General features: G+C 40.0%; 1 protein-coding gene and 1 pseudogene across 1 annotated transcript; one reads left to right on the top strand and one right to left on the bottom strand.

Annotated features, from left to right (window-relative positions):
• Positions 1-11,750: 11,750 nt before the first annotated feature.
• On the top strand, positions 11,751-12,653 carry LOC128576731 (DCN1-like protein 3). The gene has a single exon (XM_053578975.1). It carries the CDS (start codon positions 11,751-11,753, stop codon positions 12,651-12,653), a length of 903 nt encoding a protein of 300 aa, XP_053434950.1.
• A 6,167-nt stretch (positions 12,654-18,820) lies between these two features.
• LOC128576730 (peroxiredoxin-like 2C) lies at positions 18,821-19,595 on the bottom strand (annotated as a pseudogene).
• Between the last annotated feature and the right edge of the window lie 1,194 nt (positions 19,596-20,789).

The raw sequence follows: 20,789 nt of genomic DNA, 5'->3' as shown, positions 1-20,789 counted from the left end.
ATCTTGTCTTGATAATTTTATGTTGATTACAAATTATATAGATGGGAGAAATGTGCAACAAAGTGTAATGTGGGCCAAGAAAAGAAGGGGATAGCATAGTTCAATGGCTGCGAAAACCAATTTTGGAATCAGAAAAATATGTTGAAACACAGTTCCTTAACTTATTAGCTGTGTGACCTTTGCCAATTTAACTTCTCTAAATTTTTTTTTCCTGACCCTAAAAGGATTATTAGTATTCCTGTATCACTGGATTATTGTGAAATTAAGAAATTAGACATAAAGTTCTTGTCACAGTGTCTAGAACACAGTAAGCACTCAAGTATTATCTTGATCAATTATTACCTTTCTTCATAATAATAATAATAGCACTACTGTATTATTAGTTCGTTGTCATGGTTATTATTACTACCATTGTTAAGAGAAGAAATAAAATAATTAATCTATCAATACTCTTTTTGGCTAATTTCAATTTCCAGTTTCTCTTTGGTCCAGGCCTTCCCTAAGAACGAGGAGTGCGCTTATGGATTGGAAACATCTAGGGAAATGTTTTCCCCATTGTGCTAGAAGATAGAGCTTAAGGCTAAGCTGAACAGAGGAAGGAGGTAAACAACTCTTTCTTGGAACAGTACTCTCCCCCAGGATGTATAAGTGAGTGATATAAACTTAAATGAAGCTTCATAGAGAAGACCCAACCTCATTTTTCTGATTCTTGTTAATGATGTATAGGTCTTTTGCTCCCGTTTCTTATTTGGATCAGCCTTTCCTTGACATAGGATGTCAGATGTGGACTAGATCAGAACACAGGTAATGAAAGTTTCTTTCATTAAAGGTCTCCTTCCCCAAACACCTGATGTATGAAAGCATTTTGGAGAAACAAAACCCTTTATGGAAAGAACATATTCTAATTTCTAAGCTCCCATATTTAAGCTTGGCAGCAGCCTCTTTCTAACAAGTATTGTATTTGTTGCATAAGCACATTCTTTTCTTTTGGGGTAGAATTCTGGGAGAATCAAGATTCCTAGCAGAATGAGGCTTTCCTAGACTTCTAGAGCAGGTCCAGAGACTCCATTTTTAAGAGAGAATAAGTAAAGAGAGAGGACAGAATGGATGGATGAAGGTTTGGGGTGCTCCAAGTGGGCAGAAGTGAGAGGTAGCAGGGGTTCTGGGGGAACCCTAGCTTCTGCAGAGCCGCGGTTACCGCCCCTGTGACCACTACTGGTCCGCCATCTTCTATTACGATTTTTCCCCTCTTGGCCACTTGGGCCACCGTCGCTGACAAGGCAGCTATGATTGGCCAAGACACACAAAAGTGAGGCCTACCCGGAAGTCAGGCCTAGCGTGGCTAGGCCACGGATGATCATGGAAGAAGACAGACGGTACCGTGTAAAAGTCTATGTCTTTAATGAAAGCCAGCAATGGGATGAGATAGGCACGGGGCAAATCTCCGTCACGTATGTTGAGCAACTCCAGGACGTATTTCTCCTTGTACGTTCGGAGTCAGACAGCTCACTGATCTTGGAGTCGAGGATACATCCAAGCACGCTCTACCAGAAACAACAGGGGGCGCTGATCATTTGGGCTGAAGGGGAGAATCGCGGTTTGGCGCTAAGCTTTCAAGACGCCACCGGCTGTCGAGAGATCTGGGAAGACATTTGCCACGTTCAAGGTAAAGATCCCACCACTGAAATTACACAAGATCTTATGAGCGAGTTAGAAGATCAATCTAGCGAAATGCCTGAGAGCTTTAATCTGGTCACGCTCCCGAACTGTGAACTTGATACACTCGGGCAAATTGCCGACTTAATTAACTCAGTTCTCGCCTCCCCTGTCGGCAGGGAAAAGATGGCTCTGATACTGGAAAGTGACGATTATGTTAAAAAGTTACTGCAGCTTTTCCGCGCTTGTGAAAGCCTACAAAATATGAAAGCCTTACACTATTTGCATGAAATTATTAAGGGGATCTTATTCCTCAATAAGACATCTCTGACTGAGATTATGTTTTCTGACGAGTGTATCTTGGACGTGGTGGGATGCCTTGAATACGACCCTACTTCACCCGAGCCAAAAAGCTATCGAGAATTTTTGACCCAAAATGCCAAGTTCAAGGAAGTTATACCAATAGCGGACCTTGAGCTGAGGCAAAAAATACATCAGACTTACAGGGCGCAGTACATTTATGACATTCTTTTGCCTGTACCAACCGTGCTTGACGAGAATTTGCTTTCTACCATTACGACGTTTATTTTTTTCAATAAGGTTGAGATAGTTGGCATGCTGCAGGATGATGAGAAATTTTTGACTGAAGTTTTCACACAGTTAAAGGATAAAACTACAAATGATGATAAACGGTGTGAATTGCTGTGTTTTTTCAAAGAATTCTGTACCTTTTCGCGCACATTACAGCCTCAAAGCAAAGATGCATTGTTCAAAACGTTGACACATTTGGGAATTCTTCCGGCTCTTAAAATCGTTATGAGCATGGAAAATTTGCAAATGAGATCGACTGCTACCGATATATTTGCTTATATAGTAGAGTACAGTCCGTCTTTAATCCGAACATTTGTAATAGAAGAAGCCCGTAGTAAGGGCGGGGATCGTGACTTTCTCATTAACACAGTAATTACACCAATGATCTGTGATACTGATCCTGAACTAGCAGGTGCTGTTCATTTGATGGAAATTCTTCGTGCTCTCCTTGATCCAGACACCATGGTGGCGACATCTAGTAAAAGTGAAAGAAGTGAGTTTTTAAATTTCTTCTATAAACGTTGCATGAATAAGTTGGTAGCACCACTTGTGTCCACCACTACAGAAGATAAATGTGAGGAAGAGAATGTAGATGGCTCTAATGAAAACATAACGTCCCTCAATAATTATCAAAGAGCACATCTGCTTTCTTTAATTGTAGAGCTACTTACATTTTGTGTACAACATCACAAGAATTACATAAAGAACTATATTTTGAACAAAGACTTGCTAAGAAAAGTCTTGATCTTGATGAAGTCAAAGCATACTTTTGTGATCTTGTCTGCTATTCGCTTTATGAGAAAGATGGTTGGACTTAAAGATGAACTTTATAATCGTTACATCATCAAAGGAAAATTTTTTCAGCCAGTTGTAACTGCTCTTCTGGACAATGGGACTCGATACAATATGTTAAATTCAGCTATTATTGAGATGTTTGACTACATAAGAGCCGAAAATATCAAGTCTCTTGTTGCACATGTAATGGAAAAGTTCTATAAGAGGCTTGAATTGATTGAGTATGTTCAGACATTCAAAGGATTGAAGGTTAGATATGAACAAGAGAAAGACAGACAAAAGCAAATACGAAAAAATTTACATTGTGTTCTCGGTAGCGAATTACTTCGCAGAAGAGCCAAAATCTTGGAGGCGAAGGAAGAAACGCGTTCCAAGGAAGAAGAAAAAGATGACGCTATGCCTCCATTGGAAGACGAAATTCCAGATTATGGACGGTTTATGCACACTAAAAAAGGAGAAAAAGAAGATAAGGTAGACCCTCCCAAAAGAACATCTTCTGGTAGCTGCAAAGTTTCTTCAACTTGTTCTGCTGATGCTGCGGATACAGCAAGTAGCCCAGATGATGAAAAAGTAGTTCGTGGTTCAGTGCATTATTCTGATGATGAAGAAGATAAAGAAGACAAACCGTCTCCTGAGGAGAAACCTCATCTCGACTCAGAAAATCTGTAGGGAAAACCCTCAACATTTTTCCAAATAAAAAATATATAAACGTTAACGAGTTGAAAAGTTTGATTCAAACCTTTTTCTTGTGAACCTTTAAGTCAATTAGCAAATACGATGAGCTAAGAAGGTTTAATTCTGTAAAAACAAAACATCTTATAATTCTAAAAAATAATAACCAGCACCTATGTTATAACTTCTTAGCAAGAAAAGCTTAGTTTGGGGGAGGAAACAGGGTGATAAAATAATATTAATGTAATCTTGTTCTAGGAGCATATATTAAGAACAACTAACAGATGAGTTGCAAAGCCTACAAAATCTTGCGTAATGGTTTTAGCCATGATACTCCTTTCTTCAGTTGCCTATTTAAAAGTTTATGTTTATATCAAAAGCAAAGTTAACTATAATGAAAAGTAAAGTCAGGCTCTTCAGAAATTTCTGTAATGATTTAACAAAAACTGAGCCTGTAGGTAGTTGGAGGGAAGTAACTTGCAGAATGTATTTTCATGAATAAAATGAATTCCTGGATTCAAAATGTGCAATTGTTAATATAACTTTTTTTTTTTAGATAAGAGATGAACAAGTATCAGTCCAATAGTATTTTCAAAGGGTTTTCTCTAGGATCTTGAGAGTGAGTGGAACAGATTGTGACAACTTTGAAGTCACTTCTTGATTCATTAATGAAGTTTGTCCTTCTTCCCAGAACAGCAGGTGAGTTTTCAAGTGTAGTTTGTAGACACTAACATACCCCCAAAGAAGTGCTAAATGAAGTGACATTTAATCTCTATAACCCATTATGGCGTTATAGAAAAAGAAAGCTGAGCAGCACCTGTGGCTCAAAGGAGTCGGGCGCTGGCCCCACATACCAGAGGTGGTGTGTTCAAACCCAGCCCTGGCCAAAAACTGCAAAAAAAAAAGCTACTTCAGTGTCAAAGTCAGCACACAGCACATGAAGTTTTTCAATAAACAAACATGGGTGTAATCTGAAAAGAGCTTTATTAAGGAGTGTATGCAGATGAATTTCTAAAAATAAGTTCTAGCAAAGAGCTTCACAGCTTTATTTTTAGAAGATCAATTTAAGCAGGTCTACTTTTCCTGAAATAGCTTAAATTAAAAAGTAGTTTCTCCTGTCTTTAAGATTTTAGAGTTAACATTAATTCAGGCTGTTGTTTGGGTGAGATGAGGTGTGTGGACAGGAAGTATAGTTCTCCTTTAAACATATTTATTTTGTATTTAAGAAAAACCTCTTTACTTGTTTTATGCCATTTGGTGATATATATGATGAAATATAAAATTCAGGAATTAAAGCATGACCCTGTAATTCCAAGAATAACAGAAGCCATATTAAATTTGCAGTTGTGCCAATAGTAGACACAGCTCATGAAAAACTAGGAGGCTGTTGTGTAAAAGCTACAGAGAGTTTATTACTAAAATTACAAACAATAATTTCATAAAATACAGAGTCTACTAAAGTGTGGACACGACCCCGGGAGATAAAATTATACATTGCAGAGGATACAACATAGTGGAGAAACTGCTTTTTCATACTTCTCACCATGCTAGTTAAATTAAATGGTGTAATGGGATTATTCATATTGTGATTGTATGTCAGAAAAGGTAGTTTGTTAGAAAATCATTTCATGTTTTCCTTCTGGCTAGACTGTCAAGGGGCTGGTTATCCATAGCACTCATACAGAGAAACTTGTTTTGAAAAAAGTCTATTTAATTCTTTACTATAGTGGAAGTAGCCCCAGTTCCTTAATACAGTAACTGTTTACAACTAGTCAGAGAAGAAAACTTTTTTCTTGATGGTATTTATGTTTCTTCTTTACCCATCAGATAGTTTTAATCTGCCAGTAAAAAAAAAAAAAAAAAAAATGGACACTATAGGAATCTTGCTGTATTTTCCCCAGTGAGTTTGGAAGGAAAGATGATAGAGGACATTAGTATAAGAGAAAGTAGAACTAATTAATTAATTAATTTTTAAAAAAGAAGAAGGAAAAGGACAGGCATTCCTTAGAGCTGTGTAACTACTATGAGCCCTTTTCTAGTCTCAGTTACTTAATGTTAGGAGAACCAGCATGACAAGCAAAATGATGCAAAAGTAAACAGCCCATTAGATGGCATAACCTACTATTAAGGGAACATTTAAGAGGGCAACAAAACACAGAAGAGCAATCCTTACTGTCTACATACTGAGTGAAAAATTGACCAAAATCTTCAGTCCCGCTAGCTGTGATAGGTGAGAAGATACGATGTCAAGAATGGTAAATTTCATCTTTAAGTTTTTTAGAAATAATTTCAAAGGGAACTTTAAGTAGGTTATTTATGAAAACAAGAAAACAGTTTGAAATGGCCCTATATTTACCGTATAATCCAGGTGAGCATTTGGGAGAGGTGCTCTGGACTCATCAAGGTTTTGGCTTTAAACACACAATTTCTGGTGATTTTAATAGCTTAGTGATTTCCCAAACACTTCAAAAACTGGAGAGTGTTGTAACAGATAAAGCGAAAGCTTCATATTTAGACAGCATTTGATGATAGCTCACACTCGGATGTTTACCAGTTCCACAACCTTAGATAATTATTTCTCTTCTAGCCACAATTTCTCCATATTGTTTTAAAAACTAGAAACTATATGTAAATTACTCAGAACATGTTTAGTACTCAAGAAACAGTTTTTAACACTCATTATCAGCAGAAGTATAATCATCCCTAAGAATATGCAGGATAAAGCCAGCTATAACCACTTATGTCATAAGTTACACTCATAAATTAATAATCTTATATTCTGGATCAAATTGACAGCAACATAAAAAATTAAAAATTAATGAGTTCAGTCCTGGTTAGCTGACAAGCTGAAGTGTATGCATTGTGTCCTGATGAGACACAACTGAAATAAAAACATAACAGGAGAAAGAAAAATAAAGCAATAAAGACAGTTGGGTGGAATAGTGTCTAGCATGTTAACCAAGGAACGAGAGATGACAGGAGTGAAGAATGACACTGAAATTAGAGGAGTAGAAGGGGAAATGAAGAGGGAATTGAAGATTCATAAAAGTGACAAGAGTCACGAAGCCTTGTCCCTCTGTGCCTTACCCCAGGCAGAGCATGCAACTAGAATGCATTCCTAGATAACGGATAAAACGTCCTATCCCTAAAGCAACTGAAATAACAGACAAAGGTTAGGGATCTAGCATGGGTGCTGTTGCCCCAGAATTAAGCCCTTTTTTTTTTTTTTTTTTTTTTTTTGAGACAGGGTCTCACTATGTCGCCCTTGGTAGAATGCCATGGTGTCATAGCTCACAGCAACCTCAAACTCCTGGGCTTAAGTGATTCTCTTGCCTCAGCCTCCCAAGTAACGGGGACTACAGGTGCCCACTACAGTGCCCAGCTGCTTTTTGATTGTAGTTGTCATTGTTGTTTGGCAGGCCCAGGCTGGATTCAAATCCACCAGCTCTGGTGTATGTGGCTGGAGCCGTAGCGGCTGAGCTACAGGCGCTGAGCCAAATTAAGCTCTTCTCTTTGGGGTATTGGAGGATCTAAGATACTGAAAGTCTACCACCTTTAAAACACACTTCACAGTGTTTTCAGAAAAGAGACATGATAAGGCCTGGCTCCCACAACCCCAAATACAACAACTCGAAGAATACAAATGGTGCCCTTGAAAGAAAGTTTTTAGAATTGGTAGGGTCCTCCCCTGTGGTATCTACATCATCTAGGGAAGCAAGTTGATAATGTTAGCTGAGAAGCCTTAAAATAATCAGTTACAATAATCGAACCTACTCCTCGTTAAAGTGTGGTCAATCTAACATACTTGTTTGTCCGCACTACCAGCTGGGGTACATGACATTAGTCTGTTCCACAGAATGACTGAAATTGGGAGTGATGATGACATCCAGAAGTAGGTGGGGAGGGGGGCGAAATGGGGGAATACAGCAGCTGGGATCATCCCCTGATGCTTCTGACTGACCTCTCCATAGGGTAAAGGGGAACAGTGGTTGAGACCTAGCATTCAGTTTAACTGGAGGTGTTTGCAAAAGTTTGAGAGAGCTGCACCAGAGACTTTTCCTTGGGAAGGAAAGCTCCAGAGGCAGTTCTGGTGGGCAAAAGTCATTAATGCTCCCCGTCCTGTACAACCTTTAGTGCTGAGCTTTTGTTCTTCCTTCACCTCCACGATACCTGAGTGTCCCATTTCCAGTAAGTACAACTTTGTTCTTTTTCCCCCAATCATGCTCTATACTCACTCAAACTTTTCATCTAGAAGGATCAAGTGAAAGAGGAACAAGGACATTTTTATAAAAGGTAACCAGAATCAAATTCATATCTTTTAGGTCTCACTTTTACCAGGATGCTACCCACAGGGTATACCAATCAAGTTAGCCCTGCGGGGTGGGGGTAAATATGCTCATGCCCAGGGATGGCCAGGACAGAATGCCAATTTTTTTTTTTTTGGCAGTTTTTGGCCCGGGCTGGGTTTGAACCCACCACCTCCAGCATATGGGGCTGACGCCCTACCCCTTTCAGCCAGAGGCGCCACCCAAGAATGCCAATTTTTTTATATGTCTATATAAGTTCCTATTCCTTTAGCCCTCATCACCAGCTAGGAGAAGGCTAAGAGAAGATGATCCCTTTTTGAGGATAGCCACTTTCAATGACCAAATTGTCTTACTCTGATGTTGGGTTTCTCAGCTTTAGCACTATTGACATTTTGACCAGATAATTCGTTGTTGTGGGGGCCGTCCTGTGCATTGTAAGACATTTAGCAACATTCAGGACCTCAACCCACCAGACGTCCTGGCACAAGCCAGTTGTGACAATAAAATGTTTCCAAAACATGTTAAAATATTTCTTGTGGGGGCAAAATTATCCTTGGTTGTGAACTACTGGCTTAAGAATGTGCGGCACTCAATTCAAACACTTCTCTTACTTTACAGTTGTTGGCTCCACTTCCACTAGCCTGAATTACCTTCTCTCTTTCCCTTTACTTGCAAGGGCCAAGTACATACAAGGGTCAGGTACATGATTCATTTTTATGAAAAGCAAATGGACCTTGCTGAGGATTATAGAGATTCTGGTTCTGTCTTTTATTACAAGTGTAACTGTGGCATCTTATTTGACACCTGTGATTCTCAGTTTTCCTTTTTGTAAAGTATAGCTAATAACACAGCTGAATTGTATCCCTCCAAAATTCATATTTTGAAATCCAAAGCAAGGAACCCATTACCTCAGAATGTGACTTTCTTTGGAGATAGAGTCCTTAAGGAGATAATTAAGTTCAAATAAGGTTATTAGATAGGGCCTAATTCCCACATGACTGATGTCTTTATAAGAAAAGGAGATTAACACACAGACACATACAAAGGGAAGGCCATATGAAGACACAGGAAGAAGGTGGTCCTCTGCAAGCCAAGGAGAGAGGCCTCAGAAGAAACCCTGCCAGCACCTTGATCTTGGACTTCCAGCTTTCAGAACTGTCATAAAATAAATTTCTATTCTTTAAGCTACCAGTCTGTGCTGATTTGTTATGGCAGCCCCCCCAAACTAATACAAATACCTGATAGGAAGTTGTTGTTTTTTTTTTAAGATAGTCTCACTATGTCACCCTCAGTAGAGTGCCATAGCGTCACAGCTCACAGCAATCTCAGCAACCTCAAACTCTTGGGTGTAAGTGATTCTCTTGCCTCAGCCACCCTATTAGCTGGGACTACAGGTGCCCGCCACAGTGCCCGGCTACTTTTTGGTTGTAGTTGTCGTTGTTTGGCAGGCCCGGGCTGGTTTCAAACCCACCAGCTCTGATGTATGTGGCTGGCGCCCTAGCTGCTGAGCTATAGGCACTGAGCCTAGGAAGAAGTTTTATGAAAATTAAGGAATGTATATCTCATGAATAACACAGAGTTATTATGATAAAGACTTTACAAATGAGATACGACAATAACCACTCTTTATAAGTATGCATTATATGTCTGGCACACTGCCCTAGGCAACTTACCAGTGTTATATCTAACCGCACAATAGACACGCAAGGTAGATGTGGAGGGAGTGCCGTAAGAGGGAGTATAACTGACCAAAGGCCCCAAGCACTGTGCTCTGAAATCACTGCCCTGTTTTCTCCCAGTCCATACTTCTTAGGGTCCTCTCCCATTCCATGATTAGCATGGCAGAGGAACTAAAGCTGGCACATGCCTGGGAGGTAAAGGACTCTTCTGAGTAGAGACTCTGGCTTGAAGGCCTTCTGAATGCCTTTCTGAACTTTCTTTAGACTACACAGTGATCTAGGATGTTGCCGTCATAGCATCATTTCTTCTCCTCTTCACTTGGAGTCAGAGTGTATCCTGACCTGATGACTCTTCCAACCTCCTACAGCTTGTTCCCTATTGCCTCTCACTGGCATTTTCTCTGACAAAGTCTTTGTAGTTAAATCCTCACATGGTGACTGCTTCTTGGAGAGCCTGGGCTAACGCAGCATGTAAATGACAAACAGAGACACACAAGAAGTGTGTACCCAGAATTATGTAACTACTACTGTTGTTGAAACAACAAGGGGGTTTGGGCCTAGATCCAGTTACTTATCACACAAAGGTCTATCTACTATTAAGACAGTAAGAAAGAAAGGAATTGTTATTAATAATTTGGCAGATGCCTTGCCTGGAGAATGGGAGAAGCTGCTTCAAATCTCTATCATTAAAGGAGATCATAGGCTTTTACAGGAGGAACCAAGTGCACTGGGGTCAGGTCTGGTGTAACTCACCAGAGGGGTGCGAGTTATGGGGGATGAAGACTCTTGGCATCAAGAAGTCTGCCCAAGGGCCTTCAGAATCTCAGTTCTTTTGTTTTGCAGAAAATCTACCATTTCTGGGAAACGACTCAAAAGGTCAATTAGTTAAAGGAGAGAATTATAAAATAACACACGGTGGGGGGGGGGTGTCACCGAATCTTGTTCATAGAGCCCTTACACTACTACTGAGACTGTATTCACATATGTTTATCTGACAGAGTTCTTTCCCCAACATACAATATGTATTAAACTCTAGTGAAGGTATTTTAAATGTTGAAAGCATAAATAGTCATTAACAATAAAGCAGCAATATGAAATCAATATATAAGATCTATGAACAATCTAAACACTTAAATATTAACAGTATCCTTCTTTCTGCTTCACTCACTGTTCAAAGGTGGTGTTAAGCTTTAATTCTCCTCCACAAAAGCACAGCACTTTGCAAACCATTGTCATCACACTCACCACAAGAGTTGCTAAAGAGGTAATTTTCACTTTCCATGAAACAGAGAGGTAAGATAGCTAAGTTTTACTGCATGCCAAGCATCATGCTAAATCCTTTTATGTAACAATTGAGGCCCATATCACTACTTCAACTCATCTGTCCCCCATGCTAAGATTTAGCATTTAATTTGAGAAAAATGTTGGGAATAGGGGACTACTTAACTTGCTAAGATTAAGTTTCAGCCCCACAATGGGTGGTGCCTGTGGCTCAAGGAGTAGGGTGCCAGTCCCATATGCCGGAGGTGGCAGGTTCAAACCTGGCCCCGGCCAAAAAAAAAAAAAAAAGTTTCAGCCCCACTAAAGAATGGTAGCTTGAAATAAAAAGTGATGTCCTGTTTTGTTAATACGAAATGTAAAATTAAACATATTGCACAGACTTGTATTAACTCATGTTCCTATAGGGACCAGGGCCCCCTAAAAGTTCACTAAAAATCACTAACATTCCCTGAATTTGGGGGTGGGGGGAGTGGCCTTGGGGCATTTGCAGCTGGTGGGCCACAAATTTAGATAAGGCAGTGGTAGTGGCAGAGGAGGCCACGGCGGTAGAGGTAGAGAGCCTGGAAACGCAGTTGCGGGGGGCGGGGGGAGGGGAATGGTAGGTGGTTTGGACCCTTCGAGCTACCGTCTTTCCTGAATGGGATTGGAGGAACATCTCGAGTAACTATTGGTTGGCTCCTCTGGCTGATCGAGAGTTGAGGTCCCCCGGCCAGCGGCAGCAGGGCATTCGATCCGAAAGGTCCATTCTAGAGGCCAGACCACCAGCACCATGGGCCAGTGTGTCACCAAGTGCCAGAATCCCTCATCAAACCTGGGAAGCAAGAATGGACACTGTGACCCTAGCAGCCAGTCACACGGCAGGCGGGGTGCAGGCCGCCATGAGGAGCTGCAGCCACCCTGTGGCAAGCCAGGTGGAGATATGCTCAAGAAGGCGGAAGCTACCACTGAAGCCTGCCAGGTGCCAACATGCTGGGGAGATGCTGGGAGGAAGTCGAAGTCCAATGCTGAGGAATCTTCCTCGCATAGACTAGAAGGACTGTTTGGGCGCTACAAGGATGAGCGGGAGGATGCAATTTTGGAGGAAGGCATGGATCGCTTTTGCCGTGACCTGGGTGTCGACCCCACAGAATTTCGAATGCTGCTCTTGGCTTGGAAGTTCCAGGCTGCAACCATGTGCAAATTCACCAGGAAGGAGTTTTTTGATGGCTGTGAAGGAATAAGTGCAGACAGCATTGACGGAATCTGTGCACGGTTCCCTAGCCTCTTAACAGAAGCCAAACAAGAGGATAAATTCAAGGATCTCTACCGCTTTACATTTCAGTTTGGCCTGGATTCTGAAGCAAGGCAGCGGTCACTGCATCTGGAAATAGCCATTGCTCTGTGGAAGCTAGTTTTTACCCAGAACACTCCTCCGGTTTTGGACCAATGGCTAAACTTCCTAACGGAGAACTCCTCGGAGATCGTGAGCATTTCCCAGGACACTTGGAACATGTTCCTTAACTTTACTAAGGTGATTGAGCCTGACCTCAGCAACTACAATGAGGATGAGGCCTGGCCAAGTCTCTTCGACAGCTTTGTGGAGTGGGAAATGGAGCGCAGGAAAAGTGAAGCGGAAAGGAGAGGTGCACCCAGCTCAGGGCCCGAGAGTGCGTCTTCCGAGGAGCAGATTTAGTGACTCCGTCCCAAGAGCAACAGCAAAGATCCGCCTGTAGCCAACCGAGAAACTGGACATTTCTGGAAATTACTGAAGATCCAGATATCGTCTACTTTACACCTTTCTCTGCTTTATTTCTGAGAGGACTCTAAAATGCTGTATCACGTTTTAGGTACTTTCTTTATTTTTTGGTTATTTGGGTTATTTCTTTTTAAGAGGGATCCTCCCAAATATTTGAACCTGGCTACATGTCGTGTATATTTTTTTGAAGCTTTTAGATAGAGTAAACCTGCCATTTCTTGCATAAATTAGATTTTTTATTTTGTGGGGGGAGGATGTAAAGCAGGGGAATGGAACTGTTAAGTTGAATTAACATTACAAAATGATATAGTGCCAGATCTCAGTTTTGTGTATTGTTTTTCAGAGCTAGTTTGTACTGTGTATAGTACTATTTACATGGTTAATTTAGGTTATAATAATTATTTTTAAAGATTTACATAGATTTGGATAGCAGTGTTATCTATTAACCACATTGCATTGATTTCCAGGTGATTTAGAACTCTTGGAGTGCCAAGGCCAACCAAGAGCATTTGTAGTCTGGTGACAACCTCCTTTTAAGTTAATTTATCCAAAACCTTTATTTCTCTCACTTCTTGCACATTTCCTCCTTTGACCTATTGCATTTCATGTTTTTATTCATCAACATGACTGCACCTGTCAGTCAAGTAAGCATTTTTTTTAAGAACACATTGTACTAAGAACCACGTAAGCATTGAATGCAGAAAGCAGCGCTGCCTGCAGTTTTGCTGGAAGTAGACTTCTTTGATAGTTTTCTTTCTTTGATTAAGTTTCTATATTGTCATGTTGTAAGTGGAAATACTTTTTTTTTCTCTCATTTGCCTTGGAGCCAAAGTTTCTGTTCTTGGTGGTCAGAAACTGCCTGCCCTTGAGCTGACTTGAAGGAAAACTGTAGTATGGAGCTCTGCTTGAATTTGTTTTTTAATTTTTTTTTTTTTTTTGTTTGAGTATCATCAGCTTACTTGTCTGGCAAGTGCAAAAGCCTGGGGTTGCTCTGAACTCTTGTCAAACAAATATCAAAATGTACTTAATAGTTAAATGTGTGCCCTTTCTCTTCTTGCTGTACCCATGTTGTCACTTAGCCCCTAGGAGTTGTTATCTTTTTGTTAATGTCAGGCTCATTTGGGGTAAAGTGATGACTGTTTAGATTTACGTGTTACCTCCTCTCCTTCCCTACCCCCAAATACGTGTTCTATAGACATATATACATATGTATATACACATTTTGTATATGTATATATACATATTTACACATATAAAAAAATGACATGAGGCAGATTGGTTAATAGGAGAAAAGGCATACAAATGTATTTAATATGTTCATTTTTATGCTTAGGTTTAATGAAATATAGACAGCCATGTAGAAATATGATTGGATAAGAAGAGTATGATCTAATGCTAATGGATTTAATGGGAAAACCTGACAAAGCCCATCTGTCTAGATTCTTCTTGACCTTTCTTTTTTTTTTTTTGTTGAGACAGTCTCACTCAGTTACCCTGGAGTTTAGTTCCATGATGTTATTGCTTACAGTAACCTCAAACTCTTGGGCTCAAGTGATCCTCTTGCCTCAGCCTCCCAGAGTGCTGGGATTACAGGCGTGAACCACCACGCTGGGCCTCTTCTCAGCCTTTTTGAGCATGCATTCCTTTCTTCTGGGTATGGGGCAGAGCCTTTTCTGGAATGCAGGTCTTACAGTTAAACAAAGTAGGTCAGATAATTTCCTTTTGGACAATTTTTACACAAAATAATTTCAGGTTTTATGACTGGTTTTCAGGAAAAGGGATTCTGGTATCTATGACCTGCCTTAGGGAAGAGGGATTCTACTTACTATGGCTAACCTCAGGGGACAAGAGGACTGAGAGACAGGAGAAAAGTCAGAGAAAAACTTTTGCTTTTGGCTCAGCGCCTGTAGCTCAGCGGCTAAGGAGCCAGCCACAAACACTGCCAAACAACAATGACAACTACAACAACAACAAAAAACAGCCGGGCATTGTGGCAGGCGCCTGTAGTCCCAGCTACTTGGGAGACTGAGGCAAGAGAATTGCTTAAGCCCACGAGTTGAGGTTGCTGTGAGCTGTGATGCTAAAGCACTCTACCAAGGGCTACATAGTGAGACTCTGTCTCAAAAAAAAAAAAAAAAAGTTTAAAAAAAACCTTTTGCTTTTGAGGCTCCTTTTGAGGTCTTCACTTTGGGGTACTGTTTTCAGAGCCTCAACATTCCTTTCTAGCTTTCTATTGCTTTGTTTGACCATTGTTTCCCTTTCCCTCTGTATTGCTTTGGAAGTCATTCATTCTATTTTAATCTGGTAGTTACCTTTAAAATTAGAACATAAATACTTCATTTTACCCAGACTAAGTTTTAGCAGTCAGTCTATCTTGTTTACATTCCTTACCCTTCAACAGTATTGCATATGATTGCTGTTTTAATATATCTGACATGTTTAGCTGTTTTTATTGGAAGGGTTTTGGTCTTCAAACTGTCGAAATCAGATACAAACCAAATTTGAAATACATTATTTCCTGCCCTACTGCAATGACTAAATTGAGCAATTATGTGGGTACTATTTAGAGAAAACTGCAGAAAACTACTTCTGTTGGATGGTTACTAAGGCAACTCTGGAAAAGAAAGACATGAATGGGCTGAGGAGTCTGTTAAGTTACTCAATAATATTTGAATTTTTTTGCTATACACATTTTCAAAGATACCCTGCAAAATCCAAAGAGTGCTTTAATCTATTACATTTGACAGTGGAAGACGTACAATATTTTGGTGCATTTCCAAAGATTGTGAAATTTGAAAGAATTGTAGATTTCAGGCCTAAAATAAGATATTCTGTGAAGAGCTATTCATATTTTTCTCAGTTTTGAAGATTATTCTTTAAATGTAATTAAATTTTATATAATTTCTGTTAATCATAAATGTTAAAATGCATTAAATATGTACTAGATTACATGTTATGGAGAAAATCACACTATGTTAGAGTTAGAATTTTTTTTGATAAATACATTTTAAATAATTGGATTATTCATAATGGTTCATATTTTAGACATAGATGAAAGTATATTATAAGGGATATGAGTTTAAAATGAGTTAAAAATGTTTTAAAAATTAAAAAAATAAAAAATGAATAAAATGGCTGAATTTGTGTCATTGTTGAAGTGCTTTCTACCTTACAGGCTTCAAATTATTGATATAACCTCTCTGAGTTTCAGGATGCATACCTATAAAATGATGCTGATGTTAGGGCAGGGCCTGTGGCTCAGTGAGTAGGGTGCCAGCCCATATACTGAGGGTAGTGGGTTCAAACCCGGCCTGGCCAAACTGCAACAAAAAATAGCTGGGCGTTGTGCCAGGCGCCTGTGGTCCCAGCTACTCAGGAGGCTGAGATAAGAGAATCGCCTAAGCCCAGGAGTTGGAGGTTGCTGTGAGCTGTGTGACGCCACAGCACTCTACTGAGGGCAATAAAGTGAGACTCTGTCTTTACAAAAAAAAAAAAAAATGATGCTGACGTTATAAATAAGAATCTAGATAAAATTAAAGGTTTTTAAAAGACGTCAGGGATGTTGATGAATATTATCTACTTGGTTAATGTGAAATTATACCAATTTCTTTTTAATACCTAAGATTAGTGCAGTTTCATTATTATTTCTCACATAAAATATTATATCAGAGTTTACAGAGCTATAACCCCATATTGATACCCTGAAATTAGACTGTAAGCAGTGATTTACAATAGCTGCTTTATGTTTTTCTTTAGTAAGGCATTTAACTCAGATGTAGAAGGATTGGCACACTTTTCTTATTTTTTCTTCCTATCCCCCTTTGAAGCTTATAAAATGATACTTAATACATAAATATAATATTCTTGTATGAAATTCCTAATAATAAAATTTAAGTCTCCTTTTACCATTACCTGAAATCTAAGATCTGTCATTTCTACATTTACTGAGTATCCTATCTTACCAGCTTGATGTGCATGAATTTAGTATTCCATAGATTTACACATACATCCATAGCAAATTCATATTATAGCTATGTGGGTATATTTACTGTGAATGATACCTGAAATGGCAAAGTCTTTGCAGATGTAATTAAATTAAGGATCTTGTGATGGGAAGCTTATTCTGGGTTATACAGATAGGCCCTAAATGAAACCACATGTATCCTTGTAAGAAGAAGGCAAAGGGAGATTTAGCACACACAAAGGAGAAAACAGTGTGTGATGACTGCACATAGAGAGATTTGAAATCCTAGTCTTAAACATTGGAGTGTTGAGGCCATAAGCCAAGGAATGCTGGCAGTTATATGAAGCTGAAAGAGGTAAAACAAGATTCTCCTCAGAGACTCTAGGGAGTGTGGCCTTGATGATATTTTGATTTCCACCCAGTGATACAGACTTTTGGACTTTTGGCCTTTAGAACTGTGAGAGAATAATTTTTTGTTGTTTTAAGCCCATATCGAGGGTGTGATGGTTTCACTACCAACCTAGCCAATTAGCAAACCTATTTGCATAATCCTTGGCCTGCCAAACTATCCTTAAAAATTCTGCCTTCCAAATTGTCAGACAGATTTGAGAAATTCCTCCTGGCTCAGAGCCTGTAGCTCAGCAGCTAGGGTGCCAGCCACATACACCGAGGCTGGCAGGTTCAAACCCAGCCCGGGCCTGCCAAACAACAATGACAACTACAACCAAAAAATAGCACGATGTTGTGGCAGATGGCTGTAGTCCCAGCTACTTGGGAGGCTGAGGCAAGAGAATTGCTTGAGCCCAAGAGTTTGAGGTTGCTGTGAGCTGTGACACCACAGCAAAGGTGACAAAGTGAGACTTTGTCTCAAAAAAAAAAAAAGAGAAATTCCTCCTGTTCTTCCCACTTAGCACTATGAAGAATTAAACTCTCTCTGCTGTAAACCGTATCTCAGTGTATCATCTTACTCTTGGGCAGTGGGCAAATGAACTTGGTTGGACAGTAGCAATACTACTGCTTGGCCTAAGTAAGTATGGGGCCAAATATTTTTCTCCATGGTCACCCACCCCACAGTAGTGAAATGGATAGTAGGTGTTTAGTGACAAAATGACAAGGTGCTTCAGACACTGGCCATATGTGAGAGGTTTGGTTTCCCAAACTTCCCGAGTGAAGCAATTGGGTCAGAAACATGGACCACAGCTTAAATAATTTTCACTTTTGTGGAGGTTTTTACATAGGAAATAATTGTCATATAATCTTTAATGACCTTTTTCTGCCTCTCACATTTTATTCATGCTTAATGGAAAAGAAAATAAAAACACCTGTAATCTTACTACATAGGGATACCTACTGGCAACATTCTGGTGTGTTTTCTGGTGTATTTATTTCCCTTTTTCTAAGCATATAAAAATATAAATATATACATGTAAAAAGTACCCTGTTTCCCCGAAAATAAGACATCCTCCGAAAATAAGACCTACTTACAGGAACGATAAGACTTCCCCTGAAAATAAGACCTAGCGCATCTTCGGGAGCACACCTTAAAATAAGACACAGTCTTATTTTCGGGGAAACGGGGTAGGTATATTGTTTACAGAATTAGATATCTTGCTTTCTTGCCTGTATAAAATGATCTTGAGTTACTCTCTTCCCTTTATACAGGGTGTCCATAAAGTTTTTGCAATGGAAGTTTGTGCAACATAAACTTTATGGACACCCTGTATATTCTTTAATTGATATATAATTACCAATTGGCAAAAAAAAAATCTTTCATTGAATGAGGTACCATAATGTAAAATAAGTATAAAAATGGCATTTATAATTTTATAGCTTTTAAAGTTATATTTTGTATATTTATTTTGTATTTTTATAGCTTAGTTTTGTTTTGTGAATTTTCTATATTGATATTTGTTATTTTGTATGAAATTTCAGAAGCTCTCAAATAAGAAATATGTGTAACATTTTTGACAACTGATGCCTCTTTTCATGCAATTCAACTGGTACATGGTCTCTTTATATTTTCCGAACCCCTCAAAGGCTAGGCAGGACCACCAAGTTAGACACTACACAAGGACTAATCCCTGGCATTTAAAGTCACATTCCTCAGCGTCCATTTAAAAGCAACAGATTCCATGTTAAGTCACACAAGGATAACTGAAGGTCTACTTGTAATGTTCACGTCCTGAACTCATAGGAGCTATAAAAAATAGTTTATGGGTTTGTGATCCAACCTATTCCTAATGTGGTGTATAAAATGGATGTTTTTACCTGAACCTGAAATGAGAGTTCTGCCCTGCTGAGTAGTGTTCTCCCTGAAAAGCAAAGAGGGGGCCAGTCACTGCCCACCATAGGCTCCAAAGACTTCCTGAGTGTAGATTTGACTTTATGTGGGGGCTCTGTCCTGTGGAGACAATTTCTTCACCTCTTTTCATTCCCAATCTTTTATAAATTTTTCTCTTGGGATCAACATAGATTTTATGGGAATACCCAGTTTGCAAAAAGGGTCAGTATGATAGTAGGATGACTATCCAATCACTATAAGGGTTACATTTGCTTCTTGTAAGAAACTCTTGGGGATTTTGGCCAGACCTTTCAGGCATCCTCAAACTTTTTAAACAGGGGGCCAATTCACTGTCCCTCAGACCGTTGGAGGGCCCAACTGTAGTTTAAAAAAAAAAAAAACTATGAACAAATTCCTATGCACACTGCACATATCTTATTTTGACGTAAAAAACAAAACGGGAACAAATACAATTCACACCACTTCATGTGGCCCGCGGGCCGCAGTTTGAGGACGCCTGTTCCACGTATTCCCTGCAGATATAACACAGGAAAGGCCACACGAAGATCACCATGGCTCAGCACTCTTGGCACAGCGTACCAAACAGCACCCACTCACGGGAAGCATCCTGCATGAGCAGCTCCTGGCCACTGTGGCCACCACGAGCCGCTTGCCCTCAGGGCTTCTCGGAGGCTCAGGGCCAGGCCCAGGGCTGGGGCAGTGCAGCCGCAGCCGGTGACCTGCCACGTGACCTAAGCCATAGCGTCAGCAGCAGCTGCGCACGTGCCCCATCTGGTGGGGGGGGCAGACGTGCGGAGCAGCGGTGGATGTGGGGCGGGGCGGATGAAGGGGGGAGGGGCAGATGTCGCGCGGGACAGACTGGAGCGGGGCGAGGCAGGGTGGGGCGGACCAGGATGGGCATGGACATGGGAAGGGGTGGGGTGAGGCAAATGTGGGGAGGGGCGAAGCGGGGCCGACGTGGGGAGGAGCGGGGCTTGATATGAGGAAAGGTAGGCTCTGGTTTTTCTATTTTTAATAGAGACAGGTATCACCTTTGCTCAGGCTGGTATTTAACTCCTGAGCTTAAGCAATCCCCTGGCCTGGGCCTCCCAGAATGCTAGAATTTCAGGTGTCAGCCACCACACCGCCCTCTTTTAATTCTTGAAAGAGCTGGTTTTTAAAAAGGAGCCTGGCAACTTCACTTCTTTCTCTCTGTTACTTCCTTTCTTGCCATGTAATCTCTGTGCACATCTGGTCCCCTTTGCCTTCCGCCCTGAGAAGCAGCAGCATGAGGCCTTCACCAGAAGCAGATGCTGGCACCATGCTTCTTGTCCAGCCTGCAGAACCGTGAGCTGAATAAATCTCTTTTCTTATTATTTATTTATTTATTTATTTATTTGGCAGTTTTTTTGGCCAGGGCCAGGTTTGAACCCGCCACCTCCGGCATATGGGGCCGGAGCCCTACTTCTTTGAGCCAGAGGCGCCGACCCTCTTTTCTTTATAGTTACCCAGCCCCTGGCATTCCTTTATAGCATCACAAAACAGACTAAGACAGATATAACTTCCAATATCCTGTAAAAATTGTAATTTATGATTAAATCATATAATTTTCTTTTCAGTTTTAACCAGTGGAATTTAAATATCATAATGAATTTTTATTTACCATCCATTGAATAAGTATACAAAAAGATCTTTATACAGTATTAAGAGAGTCTGTATATATTTTTTTTACTTCTTGAATTTTTGTCTTATTTTATATTTGAACATATTTTGTCAATTGCTATTAATGGAAAATTACTGAAAATCTTAGAAATAAGACAATAGAAAA

Source organism: Nycticebus coucang, chromosome X (genome assembly GCF_027406575.1).
Source record: "Nycticebus coucang isolate mNycCou1 chromosome X, mNycCou1.pri, whole genome shotgun sequence".
Classification (NCBI taxonomy): domain Eukaryota; kingdom Metazoa; phylum Chordata; class Mammalia; order Primates; family Lorisidae; genus Nycticebus; species Nycticebus coucang.
The sequence above is the reverse complement of the archived record's forward strand: the minus strand, read 5'-3'. Positions and strand labels throughout refer to the sequence as shown.

What these genes read in the sequence shown, in the direction of transcription:
- LOC128576731 (XM_053578975.1), top strand. Translation starts at nt 11,751, where the DNA reads ATGGGCCAGTGTGTCACCAAGTGCCAGAATCCCTCATCAAACCTGGGA.